General features: G+C 43.0%; 1 protein-coding gene across 1 annotated transcript in view; it reads left to right on the forward strand.

The window, feature by feature from the left end:
• Positions 1–18,575, forward strand: part of SLC25A13 (solute carrier family 25 member 13) — a 168,593-nt gene that overhangs the window by 58,225 nt on the left and 91,793 nt on the right. The window contains 1 exon segment of the mRNA XM_075316869.1: positions 3,556–3,671. Within this exon segment, the coding sequence (XP_075172984.1) occupies positions 3,556–3,671 (116 nt within the window).

Raw genomic sequence — 18,575 nt, forward strand, 5'->3', positions numbered from 1 at the left:
GGAGAAGAGACCTGACCAGTTTACACCAACACTGGGATCGTGGAGAAGAGACCTGACCAGTATACACCAACACTGGGAACGTGGAGAAGAGACCTGACCAGTATACACCAACACTGGGAACGTGGAGAAGAGACCTGACCAGTATACACCAACACTAGGAACGTGGAGAAGAGACCTGGCCAGTATACACCAACACTGGGAACGTGGAGAAGAGACCTGGCCAGTATACACCAACACTGGGAACGTGGAGAAGAGACCTGACCAGTATACAACACTGGGAACGTGGAGAAGAGACCTGACCAGTATACACCAACACTGGGAACATGTAGAAGAGACCTGACCAGTATACACCAACACTGGGAATGTGTAGAAGAGACCTGACCAGTATACACCAACACTGGGAACGTGGAGAAGAGACCTGACCAGTATACACCAACACTGGGAACATGGAGAAGAAACCTGACCAGTATACACCAACACTGGGAACGTGGAGAAGAGACCTGACCAGTATACAACACTGGGAACGTGGAGAAGAGACCTGACCAGTATACACCAACACTGGGAACGTGGAGAAGAGACCTGACCAGTATACACCAACACTGGGAACATGTAGAAGAAACCTGACCAATATACACCAACACTGGGAACGTGGAGAAGAGACCTGACCAGTATACACCAACACTGGGAACGTGGAGAAGAGACCTGACCAGTATACACCAACACTGGGAACGTGGAGAAGAGACCTGACCAGTATACACCAACACTGGGAACGTGGAGAAGAGACCTGACCAGTATACACAAACACTGGGAACATGGAGAAGAGACCTGACTAGTATACACCAACACTGGGAATGTATACAAGAGACCTGACCAGTATACACAAACACTGGGAACATGGAGAAGAAACCTGACCAGTATACACCAACACTGTGAACATGTAGAAGAAACCTAACCAGTATACACCAACACTGTGAACATGTAGAAGAAACCTAACCAGTATACACCAACACTGTGAACATGTAGAAGAAACCTGACCAGTATACATCAACACTGGGAACGTGGAGAAGAGACCTGACCAGTATACATCAACACTGGGAACGTGGAGAAGAGACCTGACCAGTATACACCAACACTGGGAACGTGTAGAAGAGACCTGGGATCAGATTTTGGTGGAGACATGCTTGAATGTGATGGAGAGCCTAGAAGTATTCAGGCAGAGCTGAAAGCCAAAAAGTGGATTTAGAAAATACTAACAAAATAACACATTTAATTTTAAAGTTTTAGAAGCAAAACAGTAACAATGCAGTGACCTGACAAGAATCTGCATAACTAATCATATACTTTTGGACTTCATACACCTGAATAACAAAATAAAACCAAACAAGAAGACCCTTTCAGGCACAAAGAAAATAAGAGCATAAACACCGTCCATAGAACTGCAGGTTTCACCCGGCTAAGCTTCAGGGTTCCCTCTTTACAACAAGAGCCCGGCTCTGGAGGTCTGTTACCTCCATACACAGAACAAGAAGAGCCCAGCTCTGGAGGTCTGTTACCTCCATACACAGAACAAGAAGAGCCCAGCTCTGGAGGTCTGTTACTTCCATACACAGAACAAGAAGAGCCCAGCTCTGGAGGTCTGTTACCTCCATACACAGAGCAAGAAGAGCCCAGCTCTGGAGGTCTGTTATCTCCATACACAGAACAAGGAGAGCCCAGCTCTGGAGGTCTGTTACCTCCATACACAGAACAAGAAGAGCCCAGCTCTGGAGGTCTGTTACCTCCATAAACAGAACAAGAAGAGCCCAGCTCTGGAGGTCTGTTACCTCCATACACAGAACAAGGAGAGCCCAGCTCTGGAGGTCTGTTACCTCCATACACAGAACAAGGAGAGCCCAGCTCTGGAGGTCTGCTACCTCCATACACAGAACAATAAGTGACTCCAGAGTCCTTGTTACTGCTGGATCACACCCTAGGGTGGAGATATATGAACAGCCATCCCACCCATCTCTTTGACTGTTCACAAAAAAACCCGGCCCTTGTCATGGTCGATTAACCCTCTTAGTACCTACCATGTTTCTCCGAAAATAAGGCAGGGTCTTGTATTTTTTTTTTTTGCTCCGATAGATGCGATAGGGCTTATTTTCAAGACATGTTTTTTATTTTCATGAACAACAATCTACATACTGTATATTCTTTAACAAAAATATCAACATTTACTCAAATATAGTCATATTGCATTCTGGAACATAAACATAACTCTCAAAACCCTGCACCAGCGGAATAGTGAGTGCAGCTCTGGAGTATAATATAGAAGGTAACTCAGGATCAGTACAGGATCAGTAATGTAATGTAAGTACACAGTGACTGCACCAGCAGAATAGTGAGTGCAGCTCTGGAATATAATACAGGAGGTAACTCAGGATCAGTAATGAACTGTATATACACAGTGACTGCACCAGCAGAATAGTGAGTGCAGCTCTGGAATATAATACAGGAGGTAACTCAGGATCAATAATGTAATGTATGTACACAGTGACTGCACCAGCAGAATAGTGAGTGCAGCTCTGGAGTATAAAACATATATAATGTATGCAGGGCTGTGGAGTCGGAGTCGTGGAGTCGGAGCTCATTTTGGTGGAGCTGGAGTCGGTATAAAATGCTCCGACTCCTAAAATATATAATAAATTGGGGACAGTGGTGCAATGCAGAATGTGCTGAATATTTTACTAAATAATATTTAGTATAATGCTTATATTTAAGTGAAAAATGTATTGTAGTACAATGTGACCATCAGACATTTAATAATTTTTATGATGCAATAATCAAGATATTTAGAACATAAAATATATTTATTGGATACAACTTTAGAACACAAACTAATAAATTGTAAATATGTAATACACTATGTAATATATACACACACACAGGATATATATGTAATCTACTGTATATTACATAGTGTATTACATATTTACAATTTATTACAGTTTGTGTTCTAAAGTTGTATCCAATAAATGTTATGTTCTATCCAAATATCTTGATTATTGTATCATAAAAATGATTAAATGTCTGATGTTCACATACACATGTTCATGTATTACAATACATTTTTCACCTAACTATAAGCAATATATGTAGGAGTCCCGAGTCCCGAGTCCCGAGTCCCGAGTCCCGAGTCCCGAGTCCCGAGTCCCGAGTCCCGAGTCCCGAGTCCCGAGTCCCGAGTCCCGAGTCCCGAGTCCCGAGTCCCGAGTCCCGAGTCCCGAGTCCCGAGTCCCGAGTCCCGAGTCCCGAGTCCCGAGTCCCGACTCCCGACTCCCGACTCCCGACTCCCGACTCCCGACTCCCGAGTGGGAGTCGGTGCAAGAGAAATTGAGGAGTCGGAGTCGAAGGTTTGGTTTACCGACCCCACAGCGCTGAATGTATGTACAGAAACATACGGTACATTGTACTAGTAAATTTGTGTAAATATACTTATAATTTTGGAATCTTATCGCGGTTGCTATTTTTTCCTCCTTTCTGTCTGGTCTTCTAACCCTTTCCTTTATTTTCCAGGTTGATCTCCTTCCAGGAGTTTGTGGCTTTCGAGTCCGTCCTCTGCGCTCCGGATGCTTTATTTATGGTGGCTTTTCAACTCTTTGACAAAACTGGGAAAGGAGAAGTAACTTTTGGTAAATGATTTTTCTTTTTGATCTGGTTGATTACATTCACTGTCCCATAAAGTGAGTGTGTGATTATTGGATGGAGATGTACGTGAAGCGGCCAAGAAAGTCTACTGTGTGGAGCTTCATGTAGAGGCTTGTCTGGATCGCCATTATTTCTATAGACTAGTGTTGATCCTCTAAGGACGGGCAAGAAACCTTTTTATGTCACATCCGTTAAAGGGAACCTGTCACCAGATTTGGTGACTCTAAGCTGTGGCCACCACCAGTGAGCTCTTATATACAGCAATCTAACATGCTGTATATAAGAGCCCAGGCCGCTGTGAGAACATAAACATCACTTTATAATACTTACCTAAATAGTCGGTCGGTGCAGACTGGACTTGTGGACTACACATAGGCTACAACCTTCTCGGCAGTCCGCATTCATCTCTACATAGTAGAGCAGCTGGCTATCAGACAGTGCAACGTTTCCACCAAGAAGGCAGAGACGTTGTCTAAAGTTTCTGCCTTCCTGGGCACTGTATATACACAGCGCTAAACAAGTATTGTGTATATAGTAATGTGAAGCGGTAATGGCACTTCCTTCTCAGAACCCAGTGGGCATGTGATAGCTGGATATTGTCACGCTAGGTATGGGGAAGTTCCACGCATGTGGAAACAGGGAGGGGATACCCTTTGCCTAGGAAAGGGGGAGATGGTGACCACTGACCAAACGTTCCTTGGCCCCTGGTTCCCCATACCACCCTAGATAGGTTCCATACTTATGTGCTGAGCAGGATACCTGGCCCTGGCTGACCCTGAACTGGGCTCTAGGTAAGGAACGGATGGGATGAGCACTTAGTCAACCCCACTAAGTACTAAACGTGAAACACGGAGCACAAACAGAGAAGTGAATGAACAACTTATCTCCAAAAAAGACTCGGGGAGAGGAACAGCAACACACAACAATGTTTCTTCATTGTGGGTATTTAAGGACACAAGTGATGATGATTGACAGCTGAAAGGTGAGGATATCCGCAGGGTCCTAAAAGGAAAGGGGTTTACCTCAAGCAGAGAAGATACATAGGATACCATTTACACCATTGCAAGAAGAATAGAATGTCAGGGAGCAGTTTGTGTAGCCAAATGCTGTGACCTTCTACAGCCGGACACCCCAGGACTGTCTGCAAACTGTGCAAAACAAGAATGCCGTGGAGACACCATCACATGTTTCTCAACGCTGGCTGGAAACTAGCCAGGTCTTTCACCGGGAAGTAACAACCACGGGAAGGGCAGTCTCCAGTCAAGGAGACCACCTATGCCAAACATGGTATCCATCCACAGACAGCTGTTTCGGGGTATTTGCCCTTCATCAGTGTGGAGTAGGAAACTCCTAGCCATCACGACCTATCACAGACTTTTGACCCTGTATAGCTTCGTCCCTCAAGAAGGTGATATGGGGACTTTCCTTCATGTCATCACCTCCTACCCATCACTGCCTATCACCGACCTCTGACCCTGTATAGCTTCAAGTCACCCAAGACAGTGATACGAGGACTGTTCTTCATGTCATCACCTCCTAGCCATCACGACCTATCACAGACCTCTGAACCTGTATAGCTTCGTCCCCCAAGAAGGTGATATGGGGACTTTCCTTCATGTCATCACCTCCTACCTATCACTGCCTATCACAGACCTCTGACCCTGTATAGCTTAAAGTCACCCAAGACAGTGATATGAGGACTTTTCTTCATGTCATCACCTTCTAGCCATCACGACCTATCACAGACCTCTGAACCTGTATATCCTCAAGTCTCCCAAGAAGGTGAAACAGGGACTTGTTTTCCTTTTTTATTTTTTTTTACCTCCTACCGGTCACTGCCTATCACAGACCTCTGACCCTGTATAGAAGGTGAAATGGGGGCTTTTCTTCATGTCATCGCCCCCTACCTATCGTTACTTATCACAGAACTCTTACCTTACCCTGTATAGCTTCATCACCCAAGAAGGTGATACGGGTACTTTCCTTCATGTCTTCACCTCCTATCCATCGCTACCCATCACAGACCTCTGGCCCTGTATAGCCTCAAGTCACCCAGGACGGTAATACGGGGACTTCATGTCATCACCTCCTACCTATCTCTACTTATCACAGACCTCCGACCATGTGTAGCTTCAGCACCCAAGAAGGTGAAATGGGGACTTGTCTTCATGTTATCATCTCCTACCCATTGCCATTTAGCACAGACCTCTGACCCAAATAGCCTCAAGTTACCCAAAACGGTGATACAGGGACTTTTCTTCATGTCATCACCTCCTACACCTCACTACCTATCACAGACCTCTGACCCTGTATAGAAGATGAAATGGGCACTTTTCTTCATATCACCTACTAGCCATCACTACCCATCACAGACCTCTGACCCTGATAGCCTCAAGTCACCCAAGACAGTGATACGAGGACTTTTCTTCATGTCATCACCTTTTACCCATCACTACCGATCAGACCTCTGACCCTGTACATGCTCAAGTCACCCAAGAAGGTGAAACAGGGACTTGTTTTTTCACCTCTTTTTCAACCCTGTATGAAATGGGGGCTTTTCTTCATACCTCCTACCCATCGTTACTTATCACAGAGCTCTTACTTTAGCCTGTATAGCTTCATCACCCAAGAAGGTGATACGGGGACTTTTCTTCATGTCTTCAGCTTCTAGCCATCACGACCTTCTAGCCATCACGACCTATCACAGACCTCTGACCCTGTATAGCCTTAAGTCACCCAAGAAGGTAATACGGTGACTTCTTGTCATCAGCTCCTACACATCACTACCTCTGACCCTCTATAGTCTTAAGTCACCCAAGAAAGTGAATTTGGAACTTTTCTTCATGTCATCACCTCCTACTCATCTCTACCTATCAGACCTCCGACCATGTGTAGCTTCAGCACCCAAGAAGGTGACATGGGGACTTGTCTTCATGTCATCACATCCTACCCATTGCCATTTATCACAGACCTCTGACCCATAATAGCCTCAAGTCACCAAAGAAGGTGAAATGGGGACTTTTCTTCAAGTTATCACCTCCTACCCATCTTTACCGATCACAAACCTTTGATCCTGTATTGCCTCAAGTTACCCAAAACGGTGATACTGGGGCTTTTCTTTGTCATCTCCTTCTACCCATCGCTACCGATCACAGACCTCTGAACCTGTATATCCTCAAGTCTCCCAAGAAGGTGAAACAGGGACTTGTCTTCATTTTATCACCTCCTACCCATCACTGCCTATCACAGACCTCTGACCCTGTATAGAAGGTGAAATGGGGGCTTTTCTTCATGTCATCCCCTCTACCCATTTGCAATTATCACAGACCTCTGACCCATTATAGCCTCAAGTCACCCAAGAAGATGAAACGGGGACTTTTCTTCAAGTTATCACCTCCTACCAGTCACCGTGTATTACTGTGCTCCAGAGGGATACAGGAACTTTTTTTCAAGTTATCACCCCTTTCACAAATCTGAGTTTATTCTCTGATCTGCTCACATGGGGAGGGTTTTTGGTTTGTGTTTTTTTTTTCGTCTATAGGTTTGAGAAGCTTAGCAGTCGCACATAAACTCACCCCAGCCTCTTGTTTGGGCCCATTGTTGGATCTGAATATAGTTCTGATGAAGATATCTAATCCAAAAACATACTGATGAGGAATGTATATTGTGAACCCCAATGGGGACGGTGTTGTCATTGTATGTAAAGTGATGTGGAATTAACAGCGCTATATAAATTAATAAATATTATTATTATATTAATATTATTTTCTATATTATTATTATTTTATTATATATTATTATTTTATATTATTATTTTATTATATAATATTATTATTTTATATTATTATTTTATTATATAATATTATTATTATTTTATATATTATTATTAGTATTTTATTATATATTTATTATTATTATATATTTTATTATATATTTTTATTTTATATTTTATTATGTATTATTATTTTATTATTATTATTATAATATTATTATTATTATTATTATTATTATTATTATTATTATTATTATTATTCCTTATTTTGGTAGTAATAGGAAGGTAACCTACCCCGGAGACTTGTTCCCTTTAAGTAAACTAAATCTGATGTCGGGGTTATGTGAACGTTAGAAATATATGTATTTTTTTTTTTTTCTAAGTCACAAAGTATGTGACTCGGAGAGGCGTTTAGACATCAGTAATTGTCTCTCTTATGGGTTCGGCTTTACTTTTTGCTAAGAACTTTGTGTAGGAAAACCTTTGAAAACAGCTTCATGTGCGCGTCTAATTCTCTCCAGTCAGTGTCAAGCCGCGGAGGAGAGATGTGTCACACTGAAGAGAACAACACTAGGGCAATTTCCTTGGCAGTATACAAAAGTGATCTTCCCACACAAAATTCAATAAAAAAAAAAAGAAAAAACCTCGGCAATTGTGTCTTAAGTACAGTGCTCATGTAAATAAGATCCTCTAATTGTCCTCAGCTACTTCCAAATGGGATTTTATAAGAGGAAAAAAAAAGTATAAAATTCCAGGATGTGAATGTGTCTGCGTTCCATCTAATGCAATAAACGGAATGTTGAGCATCGCCTATATGTCTGTATGAAGAATGCTTTGGTTGCAAAAATGGCGAACGGCTTTTTATTTTTTTTTTTTTTTTAATTTAGCTGAAATATACTTTGCCCCCCCCCCATTATCAGAATCTCCGCTTGCAGTCAGTGAATGGAAACTTTTATGACTTGAATGGTCGCCGCTGTTTTAAGAAACAGTGCAAGCGAATGTAAGAAGAAACTTTTTGGAATATCTTCAAAGCAAAATATGCTTATGAGCGAATTGTTTCTTCTCCTCCTGAACTCTGAGAAACGGCTAAAACAGTTTTGGAATAAAACAAGGGACTACCAGCTCAGGAGAGAAAGCGGAGTAAGAAAGGGAAGGGTGAACAGAATGTATTGCGGATTTCTAGTAAGTGTTTCTCATCACAGTACTGGATTCACAGTTACACTGCTCATTACTACTGTATAATGTTTCTTCTCCTCCTGAACTTTGAAAAAACAGCTAAATCAATCTAGTAGCTCAGGAGGGGTGTACAGAATGTACTGCGGCTTTCTAGTAAGTGCTTATCTCATTACAGTACTGGAGTCACAGTTACACTGCTCAGTACTTCTATATAATGTTTCTTCTCCTAAACGTTTGAAAAACAACTAAATCAGTCTACCAGCTCAGGAGGGGAAGCTGAGTAAGAAAGGGAGGGGTGTGCAGAATGTACTGCGGCTTTCTAGTAAGTGTTTCTCATCACAGTACTGGATTCCCAATTACACTGCTCAGTACGTTTGTATAATGTTTCTTCTCCTCTTGAACTTTGAAAAAATAGCTAAATCAGTCTACAAGCTCAGGAGGGGCATACAGAATGTACTGCGGCTTTCTAGTAAGTGTTTATCTCATCACAGTACTGGATTCTCAGTTACACTGCTCAGTACTACTGCATAATGTTTCTTCTCCTCCTGAACTGTGTAAAAACAGCTAAATCAGTCTACCAGCTTGGGAGGGGCGTACAGAATGTACTGTGGCTTTCTAGTAAGTGTTTATCTCAGTGCAGTACTGTATTCACAGTTACAATGCTCAGTACTTCTATATAATGTTTCTTCTCCTGAACTTTGAAAAAACAGCTAAATCAGTATACCGTTCAGGAGGGGAAGCAAAAAAAGGGAGGTGCGTACAGAGTGTACTGCGGCTTTCTAGTAAGTGTTTATCTCATCACAGTACTGGATTCACAGTTACAATGCTCAGTACTTGTATATAATGTTTCTTCTTCTCCTGAACTTTGAAAAAACAGCTAAATCAGTCTACCAGCTCAGGAGGGGAAGCAGAGTAAGAAAGGAAAACATGTGCAGAATGTACTGCGGCTTTCTAGTAAGTGTTTATCTCATTACAGTACTTTATTCACAGTTACACTGCTTAGTACTTCTGTATATTGCCCTCTCTGCTGCTGCTACTTTAGGGTATGTCCGCACGTTGCGGTTTTGCGTTCACCACAAAACTGCACCCTGTGGCCAATAAAAACCTCATCTTGTGGCAAAAAAAACCTCAAATGCGTTTTTGATGTCGGTGAAAAACCCAGGGAAAAGCTCAAAAAAATTGACATGCTGCAGTTTTGTGGACAACACAAAATTAAAGCAGCGAGTGCACAGCAAAAACTGAAATCTCATAGACTTTGCTGGGTAAGGAAAATCATGGAGTTTTGTGTCACAAACAGCACCCAAAACTGCATAAAAAACTGCAGCGTGTGCATAGGGCGGTAGACTGTTGGATACAGAGGCAGGAATCCCTCATGTCTGTGTATGGGAGAGGTCATAGCAGATAATCTCCTCTATCCACTAGCTCAGAGACAACTGACAATTAGAGACTGCCAAGGGGAAGCTGTTGGAAAATGCAGGATACAAGTCTTATAATAGCTAGAAATATTATTAGTCAAGTGCACTCCTGACCAGTTTTTTTTAGAAGTCACCTGTTCAAGGTCCTGCCAATATCCAGCAAGTTCGCACAGAAGAGTGGAACAATGCTTCACAGGCCGCAATCAACAACCCGAAGAGTTGCACTGCGTGAGGCCAATGGTGGACACACTGGATACATTACTGGTATTCTGCTTCCCCCCTCCACTGGACTTCCCCAATACTGTAAATCTGCACATTTTAGGGTGGCCTTTTTATTGTGGCCAGCCTAAGGCACACCTGTGCAATAATCACGCTATCCAGTCCAATCAGCACCTTGATATGTCATACCTGTGAGGTGGATGGATTATCTCGGCAAAGAGAACACGAACACAGATTTACATAAAGTTGTGAACAATATTTGATATACACAAAAGGCATATATATATATATATATATATATATATATATATATATATATATATATATATATATACATATATACATAATATATATATATATATATATATATATACATATACATATACATATATATACACATACATACATAATATAAATATATATAAATAATATAAATATATATAAATAATATAAATATATATATATTATATTTTTTATATATATATTATATTTTTTATATTATATATATATATATATATATATAATATAAAAAATATAATATATATATAAAAAATATAATATATATATATTTATATTATTTATATATATTTATATTATTTATATATATTTATATTATGTATGTATGTGTATATATATGTATGTATGTATATATATATATATATATATATATATATATATATATATATATATATATATATATATATATAAATATGCAAGAGTCTTAGAAGTTTGAGATCAACTCATGAAAAATAAGTGCAAAAACAAAAGTTTTGCTTTTATATTTTTGTTCAGTGTATATATACAGTTATGGCCGAAAGTGTTGGGTACTATTGAAATTTTTCCAGAAAGTGAAGTATTCTTGCATTGCAGTTGCACTTGTTTTGTCATACGCATGTTTATTTCCTTTGTGTATTGGTCCATCAAAGACAAAAAAAAATAAAACAAAAAGGCAAATTGGACATAATTTCACACACAAGCCTAAAAATGGGCCAACAGAATTGTTGGCACCTTTCCAAAATTGAGGGTAAACAACCTTGTTTCAAGCATGTGATGCTGGTTCACACTCACCTGTGGCAAGTAAGCGGTGTGGGCAATATGAAAATCACACCTGAAACCAGATTAAAAGGGGAGAAGTTGACTCAATCTTTGCATTGTGTGTCTGTGTGTGCCACACTAAGCATGGAGACCAGAAAGAGAAGAAGAGAACTGTCTGAGGACTTGAGAACCAAAATTGTTGAAAAATATAAAAAAAAATTGTTTCAAGTATGTGAACTTAGTTCAAACTCACCTGTGGAAAGTAAGTTCACATACTTGAAACAATTTTTTTTTATATTTTTCAACAATTTTGGTTGTCAAGTCCTCAGACAGTTCTCTTCTCCTCTTTCTGTTCTCCGTGCTTAGTGTGGCACACACAGACACACAATGCAACACAATACAACTTCTCCCTTTTTTTTTTTTTTATCTGGTATCAGGTGTGATGTTCATATTGCCCACACCTCTTACTTTCCACAGGTGAGTTTGAACTTAACATGTGTTGGCAATATGAAAATTACACCTGATAACAGATAAAAAGGGGAGACGTTGACTCCATCTTTGCATTGTGTGCCACACTAAACATGGAGAAGAGAACTTTTGAGGACTTCAGAGCCAAAATTGTTGAAAAATATACACAACTTTGTTTCAATTATGTGTACTGTGGTTCAAACTCACTTGTGGCAAGTAACAGGTGAAAATCACCTGATAAAAAGGGGAGAAGTTGACTTAAAGCGGCTTTGCACGTTGCGACATTGCACGTGCGATGTCGTTGGGGTCAAATCGAAAGTGACGCACATCCGGTGTCGCAGTCGATATCGCAACGTGTAAAACCTTTATGATACGATGAACGAGCGCAAAAGCGTCGTTATCGTATCATCGCTGCAGCCTCCGACATTTCCATAACGCCGGTGCAGCGACAGGTGCGATGTTGTTCCTCGCTCCTGCGGCAGCACACATCGCTGTGTGTGAAGCCGCAGGAGCGAGGAACTTCACCTTACCTGCCGCCGGCTGCAATGAGAAGGAAGGAGGTGGGCGGGATGTTTACAGGAAGGAGGTGGGTCGCCGGCCAGAGGGACGTCGCACGGCAGGTATGTGCGTGTGAAACTGCCGTAGCGATAATAATCGCTACGGCAGCTTTCACTAGATATTGCACGTGCGACGGGGGCGGGACTATCGCTGCACCATCGGTAACACATTGTTACCGATGTCGCAGCGTGCAAAGCCCGCCTTAATCTCTGTACTGTGTGTCTGTGTGTGCCACACTAAGCATGGAGAACAGAAAGAGAAGAGAACTGTCTGAGGACTTGAGAACCAAAATTGTTGAAAAATATCAACAATCTCAAGGTTACAAGTCCATCTACAGAGATCTTGATGTTCTTTTGTCTACAACATACCGTATTTTTCGCTTTATAAGACGCACCTTTGCTCCCCCAAATTTTGGGGGATAGTAGGGGGTGCGCCTTATAATCCGAATATACGGGGGTGGGGGGGGGGTGGGGGTGTAATATATATATATATAATATATATATATATATATATATATATATATATATATATATATATATATATATATATATATATATATATATATATATATATATATATATATATATATATAATGAAGAAGGATCCAGCAAGGCAGAATGACTCCAAAGGGCAACAAAAGTTTTTTTGTTTGTTGTTGTTTTTTTCTTTGACTTTATTATCTAAGAGTAAAAAATTACAGAGCTCTTGACAAGTTAAGTGCAAGGTATATGCAGTATGGACTACGCGTTGCGGCTGCTCCCCCCCTTCCCTGGGCTCTGTAGTGTGTATGTGTGTGTGTGTGTATGTATAAAAAATAATTAATATATATATATATATATATATATATATAATTAATAAAAATATATATATATATTTTATATATATATTTTTTATATATATATATTTTATATATATATATATATTTTTTATATATATTTTATATATATTATTATTATTATTATTTATTTATAGAGCACCATTAGTTCCATGGTGCTGTACATGAGAAGGGGGGTTACATACAAAATACGTATACAAGTTACAGTAGACAGACTAGCCTTGCGGGCTTACATTCTATAGGATTATGGGGAGGAGACAATAGGTGGGGTGTAGGTCAGGCGGCGGCTCCGCACGGTAGTCGGGCGGCAGCTCCGCACGGTGGTCGGGCGGCAGCTCCGCACGGTGGTCGGGCGGCAGCTCCGCACGGTGGTCGGGCGGCAGCTCCGCACGGTGGTCGGGCGGCAGCGAGTTCATTGTAGATTGTAGGCATTTCTGAACAGGTGCGTTTTCAGGTTCCGTTTGAAGTTTGCAAGGGTAGGGGATAGTCTGACGTGTTGAGGCAGCGAGTTCCAGGAGACTGGGGATGCTCGGGAGAAGTCTTGGAGTCGGTTGCGTGAGGAGCGAATGAGAGAGGAGAGGAGGAGATCTTGGGAGGACCGGAGGTGACGTGTTGGAGTGTAGTGGGAGAGTAGTTCGGAGATGTACGGAGGGGAAAGATTATGCACAGCTTTGTAGGTCAGTGTTAGAAGTTTGAATTGGATACGGTGGAGGATTGGAAGCCAGTGGAGGGACATGCAGAGGGGAGAAGCGGGGTGGTATTGAGGAGAGAGGTGGATAAGTCAGGCAGCAGAGTTAAGGATGGACTGGAGAGGGGCGAGTGTGTTGGCAGGGAGGCCACAGAGGAGGATGTTACAGTAGTCGAGGCGGGAGATTATGAGGGCATGCACTAGCATTTTAGTAGATTGCAAATTGAGGAAAGGGCGGATTCTGGAAATATTTTTGAGTTGAAGACGGCAGGAGGTGGTGAGGGATTGGATGTGTGGTATGAAGGATAAGGCCGAGTCAAAGGTCACTCCGAGGCAGCGAACTTTGGGTACTGGCGAGAGCGTGGTGTTATTTATTGTAATAGATAGATCAGGTGGAGAGTGTAGGTGAGACGGAGGAAAGATGATTAGTTCAGTTTTCGCCACATTGAGCTTTAGGAAGCGAGAGGAGAAGAAGGAGGATATAGCAGATAGACATTTCGGGATTTTGGACAGCAGAGATGTGGCATCTGGGCCAGAGAGGTAGATCTGGGTGTCGTCGGCATATAGGTGGTATTGGAAGCCATGGGACTTTATGAGTTGTCCCAGGCCAAATGTGTAGATAGAGAAAAGTAGGGGTCCTAGGACAGAGCCTTGAGGGACGCCAACAGAGAGATGGTGGGATGAAGAGGTTGTGTGAGAGTGGGAGACACTGAAAGTGCGATTTGAGAGGTATGAAGAGATCCAAGAGAGGGCAAGATCTCTGACACCAAGGGAAGAGAGGGTCTGTAATAGGAGGGAGTGGTCAACGGTATCGAAGGCTGAGGACAGGTCTAGGAGTAGGAGTATAGAGAAGTGCTTGTTCGCTTTGGCAGTAAGCAAGTCATTTGTGATTTTAGTCAGGGCAGTTTCGGTAGAGTGATGTGGACGGAAGCCGGACTGTAGGTTGTCAAAGAGAGCGTTAGAGGAGAGGTGGGAGGAAAGTTCAGCATGGACATGCTGTTCCAGGAGTTTTGAGGCAAGTGGGAGTAGTGATATGGGGCGATAGCTGGTAGTAGAGGTTGGATCGAGGGAAGGTTTCTTTAGGATAGGTGTGACTGTTGCATGTTTAAAGGCAGAGGGGAAGGTTCCAGTCGTTAAAGATAGGTTGAAGAGGTGGGTTAAGGCTGGAATAAGGATGGTGGTGAGGTTGGGAAGGAGGTGGGATGGCATGGGGTCAAGTGCGCAGGTGGTGAGGTGCGCTTTTGAGAGAAGATGTGCAAGCTCTCCTTCGGTGATGGTGGGGAGGAAGTTTATGGGAGAGGGGCAGTGGTCAGCTACATGAAGGGGTTGTGGTGGCTGAGCAGAGAAGACTTGCCTTATTAGGTCGATTTTTTTCTTGGAAATAGGTGGCAAAGTCTTCTGCAGAAATGAGGGAGGTTGGAGGGGGCAGTGGCGGGCGAAGGAGGGAGTTGAAATTGTTGAATAACTGTTTGGGGTTGTGTGTTAGAGAGGATATGAGGTTTCTGAAGTAATCGTGTTTAGCGGAGGTGAGGACTGAGCGAAATGTGTGAATTGCATTTTTGAATGTGGTGAAGTCTTCCTGGGAGTGCGTTTTCTTCCAGCGTCGCTCTGCAGCCCTAGACCTTTGCCGAAGTTTTTTAGTGAGGCTGTTGTGCCAGGGCTGTCTATTGATTCGTCTCACTCTGCCATGCACAAGGGGAGCGACTGAATCAATAGCTGATGTGAGGGTGGTGTTGTAGAAAGTGGTGGCGCTGTCTGTGTCGTGGAGGGACGATATGGAGGACAGTGGGAGGATAGAGTCGGCGAGGGTGTGCATGTTGAGGTGTGCAAGGTTTCTGCGGGGATGTGCTAGGTGCTGGACAGGGGGGTAGGTGAGGAGGACAGGGCTGAAAAGGTCAGTAGATGGTGGTCAGATAGGGGGAGGGGGGAAGTTGTGAAGTCAGAAAGGGAACAGAGGCGGGTGAAGATAAGGTCTAGTGTGTGTCCATCTTTGTGGGTGGCAGAGGTGGACCACTGAGTTAAGCCAAAAGACGAAGCAAGGGAGAGGAGTTTGGAAGCAGCTTGTTGGCGAGTGTCAGTGGGGATGTTGAAGTCACCCATGATGATGGTGGGAATGTCAGCAGAGAGAAAGTGTAGAGGCCAGGCAGAAAAGTGGTCGAGGAAGGCAGTGGTGGCGCCCGGGGGTCTGTATATGACAGCCACTTGGAGGTTGGAGGGAGAATAGATTCGGACAGAGTGCACTTCAAAGGAAGGCAGGTCGAGGGAGGGTAGAGGTGGGATTGTGGTGAAGTTGTAGTTGTTAGAAAGAAGGAGGCCCACTCCTCCACCTTGTCTATTGCCAGGGCGAGGAGTGTGGGAGAAGTGCAGGCCACCGTAGCATAGTGCAGCTGGGGAGGCAGAGTTGGATGGTGTCAGCCATGTTTCGGTGATGCCCAGAAAGGATAGATTGCTGGAGGTAAAGAGATCATGAATGATGTGCAGTTTATTACACACTGAGCGGGCATTCCAGAGCGCTCCTGAGAGAGGGGGCGGCGGAGTCGGTGAGAGGGGAATAGTTTTTATGTTGGATAGATTGCGGTAGTTACTATTATGTGGAGAGTGGTGTGTGGGTGATAAAGAGGGGTGTACCATCCATGGGGGGCCAGGATTGGGGGCTATGTCACCAGCAGTGAGAAGGAGTAGAGAAAGGGAGAGCAGGTGGGAGAAGGAGAGTGGGCGGCATGGTCTGCGCGATATTAGGAGCGATCTGAGGTTCAGGAATAGGTCAGCAGATGAGGACAGATGAGAAGGCAGGAGGGAGGGGGAGATGAATATTTGCTTAGAGGGTGCTGGGGTGTGGGGATAGCGAAGGAGAGTGAGGAGGAGAGGGGCAAAGACTGTGAGGGCATAGGTGAACATGGTGGGAGTAGTGTGGTAAGTATATGATTTAAAAAGTAAGTTGTGTCAGTGGAAAGCTTGGTTAGAAAGAGCTGAAGTTTACCTTCTGGTCATGTCTGGTTCATTTCCGGTATATTTCTGACACTTATGAGGCACTTATCCAGAGGCACGCACACAGACATATATTTTATATATATATTATATATATATATTTTATATATATATATTTTATATATATATATTTTATATATATATATATATATATATATATATATATATATATATATATATATATATATATATATATATATATATATATATATATATATATATATATATATATATATATATATATATATATATATATATATATATATATATATAATTTTTTTACACACACACACTACAGAGCCCAGGGAAGGGGGGAGCAGCTCTGGAGTGCTGCTGGAGGCTGGTAGAGGCTGCAGGAGCCAGCGTTAGATCTCCTGCTCATATAATATGCACTGCCGCTGTCCATCACCGTGGTGCCGAAACCGCACCGCGGTGATGGGCTGGGGCAGCGCCGCATATTATATCTGCCTGCGCCCCCCTTTGATGGCACATGCTCCCCCCTGTGTTAGATATGGCCCTCATGCTGCTGCCATTGGTAAAATAAAAAACTCTTTATTTACCTTCTCCAGCGCTGATCTCCCGGTCTCCTGCTGCCGCTGTGATCAGGCACGCAGAGATGATATATCACTCTGCTGTGCCGATCCCATGGCCGGCACCGAGAACCAGGAAGTGAAGGAGCTCAACCACACGGAGGGAGACAGGAGGGAGGACAGTGCTGAGAAGGTAAGGAAAGAGTGTTTTATTTTACTATGGGCAGCAGCCTGGGGGCGATATCTAACAGGGGGGGGGTGCCATCCATAGGGGGCCATGGGCCGCAAAGGGGGACGTGTGCCATCCATAGGGGGTCATGGGCAGCACAGGGAGACGTGTGCCATCCATAGGAGACGTGTGCCATCCATAGGAGACGTGTGCCATCCATAGGAGACGTGTGCCATCCATAGGAGACGTGTGCCATCCATAGGAGACGTGTGCCATCCATAGGGGACGTGTGCCAGCAATAGGGGACGTGTATCAACACAGGACGACGTGCGCCATAAATAGGGGACATGTTCCATCAATAGGGGACGTGTTCCAGCAATAGGGGACGTGTGCCATCAATGGGGGACATGTGGCATCACTGGGGGACGTGTGCCAGCACAAGGGGGCTATACAATATAAGGGGGCCATATCCAGATTAAGGGGGATAATTTTAGGATGGGGGGGCTATGAGGAACATATACCCTATATGATTTGTTAGATGGACACTGGCATTATAAGACGGACCACATTTAACATTAAAAAAAAATAAAATTCTCTTTTCCTTCACCAAATTTGGGGGGGTGTCTTATAATCAGGTGCGTCTTATAAAGCGAAAAATACGGTAATCAAGTAGTTTGCAATCCATGGCAATGTATCTAATCTCCCTGAATGTGGACAACACACAGGATAGTCTGGAAGGTGGATAAGCTGCACCAATCAAGATCCAAAGACATTCATGCTGTTTGTATATAAATATGATTCTGCCATGTTGTGAATTTCATGCTCCATAGTGGAGGCAGAGTAGAGCAGAGTGCAGAACTGTTGATCTCTGCTGGAAACCAGATAACAGAACAGTGATGTAGAAACGCGCAGGCGACTTCATTTGTTGTGTTTGGCAGATTAATGTGCAAACTCAGAGTGTTCGGAAGAATAGTGTATTCTAAATATGGATTAGCTTGATGATGTGCCAGATATCTGTGATTGATGTAGCTGACC

Source organism: Anomaloglossus baeobatrachus, chromosome 6 (assembly GCF_048569485.1).
Source record: "Anomaloglossus baeobatrachus isolate aAnoBae1 chromosome 6, aAnoBae1.hap1, whole genome shotgun sequence".
In the NCBI taxonomy this organism is placed as follows: Eukaryota; Metazoa; Chordata; class Amphibia; order Anura; family Aromobatidae; genus Anomaloglossus; species Anomaloglossus baeobatrachus.